This window comes from Rhinolophus ferrumequinum, chromosome 26 (genome assembly GCF_004115265.2).
Source record: "Rhinolophus ferrumequinum isolate MPI-CBG mRhiFer1 chromosome 26, mRhiFer1_v1.p, whole genome shotgun sequence".
In the NCBI taxonomy this organism is placed as follows: Eukaryota; Metazoa; Chordata; class Mammalia; order Chiroptera; family Rhinolophidae; genus Rhinolophus; species Rhinolophus ferrumequinum.
The window spans coordinates 8,400,422-8,412,396 of record NC_046309.1 but is presented as its reverse complement, the minus strand read 5'-3'; the positions used below and the strand labels follow the sequence as shown (position 1 = coordinate 8,412,396).

Sequence of the window (11,975 nt, the reverse complement as noted above, 5' to 3'; positions counted from 1 at the left end):
GACTGAAATACGTTAAAAGAAGACTGAATCCTTGGTACACCACGTTTATTGGAAGCATCAATAATGTAAAGATGTCAGCCCTCCTCAAACTGATGTTAGGATAGATCAAAATGAATTAAAATTCCTAAAAGGTTTGGGGGTGTGGGGGGGGGGGACTGGTCAAGTTCATTCTAAAGACATCGATACGCAAAGGCAACCTCCTCCTAAGAGGAAGAATGAGATGCCGGACTCGCCGTGCCAGTTGGCAAGGCTTTTTTTTTTTAAATGAAGCTATAGTGGTGAATGAAGTATACTATGGATGCAGGAATAAACAAATAGAGCAGTGGTGTAGAACAGAGAACCCAGAAACGGACCCGTCATACGTGGAAATACTGTGTGACAGAAGTGGCATTATAGGTCACTGGGTGAAGTGTAAAGTACTCAAACGATGCTCGGAAAATTTGTCCTCCATGCAGAGAAAACGAGTTGGATCTCTGCCTTACACCTTATGCAAGAATGAATTCTTGATGATTTAAAGACTTATTTGTGAAAGACAAAACTTGAAAAGTTGGAAGAAAATATAAGAATGTCTATGATACGGAGGCATGGAAATATTTTTTAAACAAAAACGTAAACAAAATAGTGATACATTTAACTGTTAAGAATAACCTTTGTTTATCAAAAGTCATGAAACAAAATAAGTCACAAACTGGAAGAGAAGATGTTCTCAATAATATAACTGAAATACCATCTAGAATGTGTAAAGGCCCACAAAGCAATAAAAGCGACAGACATTTCACAGAGAAGGGAATATATTATAAATGATCCATTAATATGTGAAAAAGTGGTCAACTTCATAAGGAAATGCAAACCAGAAAATGCAATGAAAATTCATGTTAAGCCTTCCATACTGGCAAATTTCAATACATTTGCTTCAACAAAGTGTGGGGGAAGGTGTAGACCAATGGAAGCTTGTGCACTGGTGGGGAGTGTAAATTGGCACTTCCTTTTGAGAAAACATTTTGTCATTGTTGAGATTTCACCTAGTTATTCCACCTTTAAGGTACACCCTATAACTTGTTCATGTGGCCCAAGAAACATGTCCAAGGGTGTCACAGCAAGAGTGTACATTATAGTACAAAACTGGAAACAACCCAAAGGTTCATCAACAGAAAATGGATCGACAAATGCTCACATAGTGGAATGTTAATACAGCGGTATAAATGAATTACACTTATTGCTGTAACAAGAATACAATGTTGAGTCAATTTCAGAAGATAACTTGGCTACCATATTATTTTTATAAAGGTTAAGATCAAAGAGAAGGAAGCAATATGTTTATGGATAGGCACCTATGTGATAAAGCTATTCAGAAAAGGAAGGAACGATAAATACAAAATTCAAGATGAGTTTCCATAGGAGACGGCGGGGAAAGAACAGGGAGTAGGATAGAGAAGAAGCTCCCAGGTCTGTGCCATGGTACGACTGGTGATGTTTTACTCCTTAAGTTACTTTTGTTTGCTTTATAACATATATATGTTGCATGTATTTTTATATGTATGAAATACTACGTTGAATAAATAGAAGTTTCCATAAAGATATCCCAAGTATAAGGAACGTATAGTGCAATGACCCTATTCATGTTGATGGTAATAATAGCTAACAGTTAAAAGAACACTCCTGCATTATACATTTTTATAGGCACTGTATTATTTCATCACTATGACAACTGTATAAAATAGGTACTACTATACCTATTTTACAGATGAGCAAATTGAGGTTTAGGGAGATTAACTCGCCTAAGGTCACGTATCTAATGAGCGGTAGCACTTAGATTCGAATTCAGGTCTGACTCCAGAATCCAGGCCCTTACACCATTCATTAATAGTGACCATCTGGTCCCTCCTCATTTCATTTATTTGGAACCTGAGGGTCAGAAGGTGCAAGAAATCTGCCTAAGGTCACATAGTGAACTTGAAGCATTGCGAGGAGAAGGATGCAAGTGTCTTAGGTTACGATCTTCTAGGGTTTTTTCCGTTGACCATAGTAGCAGATCATTCATTGATAAATGTGTTACGCAGATAAATGAGGAATAATGAAAGCACAGTGGGGACCCAGGGGGCTGTATCAGATCTCGTTAAACACCCGTTGGTTTGAGTTGCATCCCCTGATCTGAGAGGTCGTGGGGATCATCGGGAGGGAGCCAGAGCAGATGAAGCAGTGTGATGGAAGACAAAGGGGATCTGAGAACCTTCCCTGACCTAAATTACTGCTCAAGTTCCCGTTTTTGCACCTTTATTGAACTGTCATCAACAGGTGATCTCTAATGGATTCTGAAGCCTGACTGCCTGGGTCTTACTAACTCCTTTGCTGCTTACTATATGAAAATCTCAGAGCCTTAGTTTCCCCCTCTTAAAAAATGGGGTTGATAATGGAACTCACCTTACGTGTTGAGAATTAAGTGACTTACTCTAGATACCTTAAAATGATGCATACCACATAATTAAGCATTATGTATGTTTATTATTTTCTAGCTCAGATAATATGTGATGTATTAGTGGAGAAATCACCACCACCATTATCCCTTCTATTTCTGTAGTGCATGGAATTACCTTTTTTTTTTAAACCTTGTCTACCATTGTCTCCAAATCTTGTCTCCTATCCATTTTTAAAGACATATCTCAAATGTCATCTTTCAAGCCTGTGACAATTCCAGGCAGAATTTGGTCCCTTTTCTGTGCAATTGTGTTTTTCTATTTATCTCTTAGACCATTGGTGACATCGTTGTCATTTTTGTAGATGTGTCTCTTGCTCACTAGTTCATGATTCCCTGCACCTAGCATGCTATCTGTCACATAGTAGCTGCTCAAGAAATGTCAGATTAATAAACGGCAGGTACAGGAATAGGATCTAACTTCTAGTTCACTTATTTTTCCATTATGTTTCCTGACACCAGCAACATTAAAAAAGGAACCTAAAACTTGAGCTGTAAGCAGAAATTAAGCTTCTAGAAAATTCATTTATTCAATATATACGTATTGAAGTTCTATGTTCCAAGGAGTGAGCCTAGGGCCTGAGAATTGAGTGAATAAAACACCGAAAGGGGGCATTATTAATAATTACTTGGAATCACAGGCACATACCAGGATTGTTCTGGACAAACTGGGAAATAGGATCGTTATTCTAAGAAGAAGTTTATACTGCAATGAGGAAAGCTGTCCAAAGAAGACGCTAGGAGTTTAATCCAGGTTGCCTGGACAACAAGTTGGGAAAAGAGGGTTTCTTCCACTTCTCACAAGAAAGTCCTTCACATAAGCTCAGTTCCCACAGAACTGGTGATTTTCTTCTAGCAGTGGGAGCTACAACATCCCATGGGCTCCACGTTCCCAGGGGTGGGTCAGCTGGCCTTTCCCGAATCCAGATTTTCTAGCACTAAACAGACTGTGTATTTTCTTGCTGACAAAGTTGCTTTCACACTTTCATTATAGGAAGTGAGAGCAGTCGGGAAGGTGGCATACGAAGTACACTGCTAAGCCAATAAGTGCCCTGGCCCCTCTGTGTAATCACAGGAAGATGAGGAGGGACCATGCTTTCATTTCTGGGGTTGATGTAAGTTTTATTCCAATGAAGCCTGCTCCTTAACTCAGACCGTGTAATCCTGTAAAATTTATCTTGAAGCCTGGTGCATGCAGGCTATGCAGAAGAAATTCTCAGTATACGATATAGTGTAAGGAGTGTACATTTCGGTGTAGTTGCATCTGGAAGCCATTGAAGCGCTTTAAGTTGTGCAGTGAAACGATCTCATTTACATTTAAGGAGATCTCTCTCTTGGCTATATGGAGCATCTATTGGGGCCGGGAAAGATGACAAGTGGAGAAATGGGTTAGGAGACCATTGAGTAGTTCAGAGGTGAGGTCCTGGTAGCTTGGACCAGGATGGAGGAAGTAGACGTGGAAAATTCAAGGTATGTTTTACAATTAAAGTGGACAAGTCATTGAGGAATTGATGTGGGGTTATAGTAAAGAGAACAAGCAAATGAATTCTTAGGTGGTGCCTGATTTGAGCAACTGGATGGATGACGATGGGGTGAGTTTTTTTTTTTAATGGGAATAAATTAAGGTTTTTGTCTTGGACGTGTTAAGTCTGTAATAAAGTACAGAAGTGACATGGGCGGATGCATATGGAAGAGTGGTCTGGCATGAAGATGTATGTTTTGGAATTATCAACACATGGATGGTATTAAAACAACAAAAATAATACGTATTACAAACTTACTGGCAGGAGTTGCCATAAGAAAATAGCATTACAGGTTAAATGAGTTTCCTTTTCTTCTTGAAAGTCATCCCAGAAGCCCAAGGAGAATGAGAAACAGAAATGTGTGATACATCTTGGATGAAATTAGGAGACAACTAAAACTCCAAACCACAGAATAGATGGAAGGACGGTGTGTCATTCAGAGTCCAGTCAGCCCAATGAAACCAGTGTCTGTATTTCAAACAGATGGAATTTAATATAAGCGATTGTTTACAAATGTGTAGGAAGAGGAGAAGGGGGAAGGAAAGGCTACTTCCAAAAGGAGCCAAAAGAAGATGGGATGATACCCAGAGGTGAGAAATGGGTGGCCTCCCTGGGCCAGTGCCTGTGGGCCTGCACCTGTTGCTGCTTTGCTGGGCAGTGTTTATAAGTTGTATCTGGTGCGGTGAAGAGGTATCACCTTGGCCACGTGTAGGGACAGAGTCCCAGAGAGCAGTTCCAGGCTCTTGGCCTCACATGGAAAGGTGTTGGCTCGGTTAGTAGATGGTCATCAGCTGTGACTAGTTGGCCATCAGCTGTAACGGGTTAGCCATTAGCCACTAATATAACTGCCATGGCTAAACTAGCAAGCGGGCATTGCAGTTAGCATGGTGGATTGCAGCTATCAAGTGAGGTTTTTTGGCAAAGAAGCGGCTGGTGGGTTGTGGATAGTGTGGCTCCTGCTTTCTGTGTCTCCAACCCAGCCACCAGCGAGACTATAGTGGTATGACTCCCCTATCTATGGCTCTGTGGGTGTTCCTTTTTGGCTTTGCCATATCCTGCATTCTTATGTGGGGAGCGGGACCAGAGACCCCGCATGACACCCTGCATGACACCGGGACTAGCAACACTGAACCGATGGTTTCGTCCAGGTCCCTGCAGTCTGTAGTCATCAGTCCTTTCCCTAATCACAGGAAAGGCCACCAAGTGCCACACTACTGGAGTAAGAAGCAGGATTCTTTTTTTTTCTTTCTCATCTGCCAGTTTTCATATAGGCAGGCACTACCAACAGCGAGGCATCTGGAAAGGGCGTCTGGGAAATGCTTTGTGGAATCCCAGCCCCCCTGGTATAGAACAGAGCGTAGACGGGGGTTATAGGCTTGAGAGATGACGAGTCAATAACTGGAATAGGCCGCCAAAAGCAGTGGTGATCAAATTGATCTGGGATTTGACTTGACCCTATTTACAAGCTAATAAGTTAGCCTATCACTGTTTCATGGATGCAGGCAAACGAAATGAAACTTCTGGGTCAGAGAAAAACAATCCTGTTTCTCACAGCACAGCCAGCAGCCTGAACATCCGCATGTTTGCATCAGTTCCCCGCGTCCGCCAGTCCCTCAGGGATACAGAGGGTGCCCAGATGGGCTCCATTAAGGAGAGAGACCCTGAGCTGGCACCACGCAAGGCTTACCGCCTCTATAGCAAGCACCATGCAAGGCTGCTCTTTGTCCGGGAAGGGCAATTACCTCGTCCTTCAAGGTTGCTTGCTGCAAACACACTAAAAAGTGGCCCAGATGAGGAGTGGTGAGGGCCTTGCCTACTTAGCACACCCAGCAAGATGTGTATGAGAAAGCCCTGGAAAAATGTCTCTCCCGAGTATCAGGTAGGAAGTGACTGGATGGACTTCTGGGGGTAACATTTTGACAGGAGAGGGCCTGTAGCTAGTGCATTGGTGCAGAAGCATGAGATTGGAAACCTCCAGGCAGCAAACACGTGTTCTGGTTTTGTAAAACAAACTTGTATCAGTTTGGGAGATGGAACTGAGGGCGACAAATGGGGCCGTATTCCTTCTGAGGGGGATTGTGTACAGGGTAAGACCGGGAGTGATAAAATGTGTCTCATGCACCTTAGCCACAGACAGAACGTGTATGTGCATGTATGGTTTGAGGGTGAGCCGTCAGGACGCGGAGGAGCTCATTACACAGACTTACTGCTTGCCATTGTGTGCTCTCTAGAGAAGGACTCTAAGGGACGCGGAAGCCGGTACTCCATTGGTAGTATGTGTCACCGATCGGTCAGCTGTGGACATCTGGCTGTGCAGACGTCCTTCTGTCTTCTTCAGGTCAGTGAGCCTCCGTTGGTACTAACAGGTATCTGTGACGCGCCTTGATGTCCGCCTGAGTGTATCGCTGATGTTGATCCGCTCAGTTGTCATGGAGCTTAGCATCCGAAGCAGGAGTAAGGCAAAGGCCTGGACCATTATGTCTAACTAAGTCCCAGTGGAGAAAGTGTGAGAATAACGAAGGGGCGGAGGATGGCGTTGGAATGGCTGTTAGTCTGCTGACCTGGGTGTTAGGGCTGTCCTCCCAGCTCACTGTCTCGGGGGTCACCCAACTGAAGAATCTCAGCGACTGTCGGGAGGTCCCCTGCACACACCATGCTCTCTCCATCTCTCTGAGCGCTGTGATGCCCCACTGCTTCTAGCCCTGGGGTCCTGCACTACATGTTCATGGGTCCTCTCAGCTCTGTCTCCACTTTTGTAAGTAGTAACCCTTTACAAAACAATCCCCTTTTAAAACTCTTCTGGAATTACCCAGTTTATGCCAATTGTTTCCTGCCAGGATCCGAACTGATACATCTACTTTGGGCTTTTACTCAAAGGAGTGGTTGAGTGTTAGAGCATGAGCTCTCAGTAGTCTTTCTAGATGTCGCAGCCTCGGGTGAAAGGTCCACAGATCCAGTACCGCAGCTGTGTTATTGATCCCTCCAGCAAACCATGTTTAAAGCTGCAGGCTTTCTAGAATTGGGCTGGGAATATACGTGGTTATGTTGGTGGGTAATGGTCAGCCTACATTTTAGAAGCACCCGTCATTAATGCTATGATGTTTAGTCCTAATGTGATAGTTTTAGTATTTATGTTAAAGATGGAATGATATAACTGTGAACTCATATCTGTGGTACCTGGTAGAATAATAGCAACGATAATGATGATATCCGGCAAAGTCCTGCAGGAAATTGAAATGTGGACACCAGCCAACATGGCATACATGGAAACACACTGTCCTGGGAAATAATCAAGAAAGAAAAATCGCTCAGTAATGACACAAAAAGGTGTCATTTGGAAGGGGTGGAAATAATCAGACTAGTAAGAAAGCATGATCAAACAAAAATGGTATGTGAAGTGCATTCTGATATGCTGTGTATTCTAAACTTTCTCCTCATTAGATAATTCTAATACATGGGCAAGGGAATCTCATTCGCGTATCTATTCTCATGAGGGGATAGACATGGTGTTAAAAACAAAAATCTGAATCTAGGACGGAGGCCAGGAGAAAAAACTGAACGGGGTTGGTGGTGGCTTGTGGAATAAGCCCTATAACTGGGCTACGGTCCTGTTACAGGACGCCCAGAGACAGCTGGGAACTGGCCTCCTTCTCATTCTGCAGCAGCGAGTTCAGGAAGAATTTGGGGCCAGGTTGTGAAGTTAGCCTGGGAAAGCCGAGGGTGATTGAGAAGGGCTGTGTTTCTGCTCGAGTGTGCTCTGCGGTGCTCTGACGTCATCCTGTACACCACGTGATGCCGAGATTGATGGGGTTTATTGGCTTCGGTGAGCGGCTCCTTGGCATGTATCCAGAAGAGACCGTGTTTCATTCATTGAGATTTCTCATCTGCCACACTGCGCGGTCCTTTTGAGGGGACCTAAAAGCATATCCCTCTTTCTGTCGTTGGATAATGTTACTGAACTCTCCGCTTTGTATCTTGATGGCATGGACTTCTCGCCATCCTCCAGATCCGTGTTTTCAAACAGCATTTATCACAACTCACTAGTAGGTTGTAAAATCAAGTTTGTAATATCAAGCAGCATTGAAAAAAATAGAATAGGATAGAGAATATAAGAGAGCCACACAACCAGCAAGAGGAAATACGGTTTTGTGAAACCTTTGTGTTCCCACAAACACATGTGTTATATATATGTTAAATACATATATTTAGATTGTGGCACATATATGTTTTATAATAGTGGGATATATACATACATAAAATCATATAAAAAAGTACTGTTGGTCACGGTCAAAATTTGTAAGGCACTGTTTTGTAAACAAGCTTTCTTTGGTTGTCAAGTGGTATCTGTGTGTAATCTCTGTCAGCTTAACTACTATTGATTTATCGATATAGTGGTCTTGCTGTCTGAAAAATTCATATTTTAAATAGTTTATGTGCTATAATTGATTGTTGTTATCATTCAGTTGTTTGGATAGTTAGGCATTTCTGATAATACGGCTCACTAGGGGAGAACTTGGGGCCCCTCCGTAAAGCATACTTCGAGGGACACAACTCTTAATTCTAATCCAGGACAGTGTCACTGGCTGCACTTTCTCTGTTTCATGCACTTTGCCCTTCCTCCAGGGTATCTCTGGATATGCCGTATGGTGGCATTCTGGTCGCTCCCCTTTCTGTGTGTGTTCCTGAGTCCTCCCTCTGGGTTGTGTACGTGACTCTTAGGTGACACTCACCTTTCTGTGCAGTGTGGCTCCCAACTCTATCTGCTCCCTTTGAAATTGACTCCAAGTCCACCATCTTCGTTGTGAGTCAGACCCCTTCCTTGTCTGTGTGACACTGGACACTAGTCTATTTGCATTTTAGCAAAGAGCTGCTGAGTTTAGATCATCGATGTAATATGACAATGCTTGTCACCCGTGAAGAAGACAGACTGACCTGAAAGAGCCAGAGAGGGTTCAGTGAACTGTGCTCCACAACAGATTCAATTGGGAAGAATCAAGAGACAGGTACAGTAAAGCAACAGGTAGAGGTGATAGATTCACAGGGAACAATTTCAAACCAGCGAGGAGATTGTACAGAAAGAACAAAGACAAGAGCTGCCTAATAACTGACATGTCGGGACTCACCAAGTGGGTGTTTCTGGCTCTGTCTGTCACCCAGTTCCTTCTCGGAATGTTGGGGAATGGTTTCATTGGGTTGGTCAATGGCAGCAGCTGGTTCAAGAGCAGGAGAATCTCTTTGTCTGACTTTATCATCACTAGCCTGGCCCTCTCCAGGATTGTTCTGCTGTGGGTTCTCTTGGTTGATGGTATAATAATAGTGTTCTTTCCCAAAGCCCATGATGATGGGGTAGCGATGCAAGTGATTGATATTTTCTGGACATTTACGAACCATCTGAGCATTTGGCTTGCCACCTGTCTTGGTATCCTCTACTGCCTGAAAATCGCCAGTTTCTCCCACCCCATGTTCCTTTGGCTCAAGTGGAGAGTTTCCAGGGTGGTCACGTGGATGTTGTTGGGCGCTTTGCTCTTATCGTGTGGCAGCGCCATGTCTCTGATCCATGAATTTGAGATGTATTATGTTCTCCACGGCATCAATGCCTCAGGGAATGTGACTGATTACTTTAGAAAGCAAAAAAATAACTACGAACAGATCCATGTTCTCGGGACTCTGTGGAACGTTCCTCCGCTCGTCGTGTCTCTGGCCTCCTACATTCTGCTCATCCTCTCCCTGGGGAGGCACACGCAGCAGATGCAGCAAAATGGCACCAGCTCCAGCGACCCAAGCACCGAGGCCCACAAAAGGGCCATCAAAATCATCCTCTCCTTCCTCTTTCTCTTCCTATTTCACTTTCTTGCCTTTTCAATTACAGTATCCAGTTATTTTATTCCAGGATATAAGACGACCAAGATGTTTGGAGAACTAATTACAATGGTTTATCCTGCTGGCCACTCATTTGTTCTCATCCTGGGGAACAACAAGCTGAGGCAGACATTTGTGGAGATGCTCTGGTGTGAGTCTGCCCATCTGAAGCCTGGATCCAAAGGATCCTTTTCCCCATAGAATGGCACAGGGCACAGGAGGGAGCCCAGGAGCCCTTCAGCCTGGCTCAAGGCTACGGGCTCTTCTTGACCCCCTCATGGCACCGGTTCTGTAATACCAGTGGGAGAGAGACACTGCCGCTGTGTGCTGTCCCACCCAGGGACACTTCTCACGGCCTCTCTTTGTGTGGTTGTTTTAGAAAGGGTGCAAAGTCTGTGGACAATGTCAATACAGTAAGGACACTCTCACTGTCTAGACGTGGAGTTGTATAATAATAACTGTCAGCTCAACACAATGAGCCGATGACTAGCTTCAATGTCAAGTGTACGGTGGCAGGGGTAAGCTGATGGACGCGTAGAACGGTGTAGTGGACTTGAGGGAAAGAGCCAAAGCATTGCAGTCCCACAGACTCGGCTTTGAATTCTCGTTCTGTCCATTTCCCAGGACTTTTGGCCTTAGGGAGTTTGTTTTGGTCACCGGTCTGATCCTCTTATCCCTTATTTTAAAATGCAGATTGTGACATCCACCTCACAGGGTTTTGGAGATTCATGAGACGATCTGTGCCAACATAGCACAGCATATTGTACAAAGCACTCAACAGGCGAAGCTTCATTGTGAGGAACAGTGAATTGTGCAGCAATAACAATTCCCACAAGATGTGTTTCCACAAACCCGTGGTGTCACGACACAAGCAGTGGAATGAAAATCAAGACCCTTCGATACTGGGTTCCAATCTAGTCTCCCACTGGTGATGTCATTCTACTTCAGTTTTCCATAGTCCTTGCATTTCTTTGTTCTTTTGCTAAAGTAAGCTTTCAAGTAATTTTTCAGATTGGGCAAAAGTCCAAGCAGTTTTGTTTAATGACTCAAGATGCCTATCTGCCTTTAAAATTTCAGTTTTATAAAAAATGATATAAGCAGTTTTTGTAAATTTAATCACTTTTGTTTTTTATTTTATTACACAGGCGTTGATTTCCTTCCTGTTGCTGAACAGTGGTGACAGTCAATGAGAATATTATTGCTTAAGGTCACACGAAAAATTCTCAGACTTGTGAACATATTTGGTTGGCACACATGGCAATTCTGAATCTGAATTTCTGTCACTAATGGGTCTGTCAAGTGTAGAGTTATGGCTAAGAATGTGGACCTCGAAGCCAGACAGCCTGGGTTCAAATCCTGACCCTGGCCCTTGTGAAGGGGGGTGACCTTGGGGGAGTTTCTTAACCTCTCCCTATTTCTCTTTCTTCATTTGTAACATGGGAATAGTAGTAGTATTTTGTTGATGGAGTTGTTGGAAGGAATGAGTGAGTTCACAAATGAAAAATGCTTAGAGTCCTACATGGAGTACGCACTCAATAAATATTGCTATTATTGTTGTGGTCACTATCTTGTTATAGTTTGATATAGCAGGAAGAATCATCACATTACTTCTTGGCATCTGGTCATATGTAACCAGAAATTACTTTTAGGATTGTTCTGGGATTTATATATCCATTTCTAAAATTACAGGAATAAAATGCCTTTTGGTATGCATTGTTTGCTTTCGAATGGACATTTGCATCTTGAAGTTGCCAGGAAAATTTCTAAGTCTGACATAAAGTTCCCTTTCAAAAGGTGTCTGTCAAAACTAAAAGAATGGTTTAATATTCACTCATAATTGACTAAAGTACTATAAGAATTCCGAAACGGCTCCTTCTGTAATAATAAAAATCGGGGCTTCTTTTCAACACAGAGCAGCTTGACTATGGAAATCCATGGTGTCTCAACTGGCACCTGCTTTGTTAACCCTGCCCCACACGCTGCTCTTGAATCCGTCCTCCCACTCTCGATCACTTGTTCCTACTTTCTGTCACTTTGACAACTTCTCTGACCAGCTGTGACCTTCTGGTCCTTCAGCCCTTACCTGAATGCTTGATTCTGACTTCTGCCTTAGGTGGAGG

At 43.3% G+C, this 11,975-nt stretch overlaps 1 protein-coding gene across 1 annotated transcript; it reads left to right on the top strand.

Moving 5' to 3' along the window:
- Window positions 1–9,105: 9,105 nt before the first annotated feature.
- TAS2R3 (taste 2 receptor member 3) lies at window positions 9,106–10,056 on the top strand. The gene has a single exon (XM_033098630.1). It carries the CDS (start codon window positions 9,106–9,108, stop codon window positions 10,054–10,056), a length of 951 nt encoding a protein of 316 aa, XP_032954521.1.
- The last annotated feature ends 1,919 nt before the right edge of the window (window positions 10,057–11,975 follow it).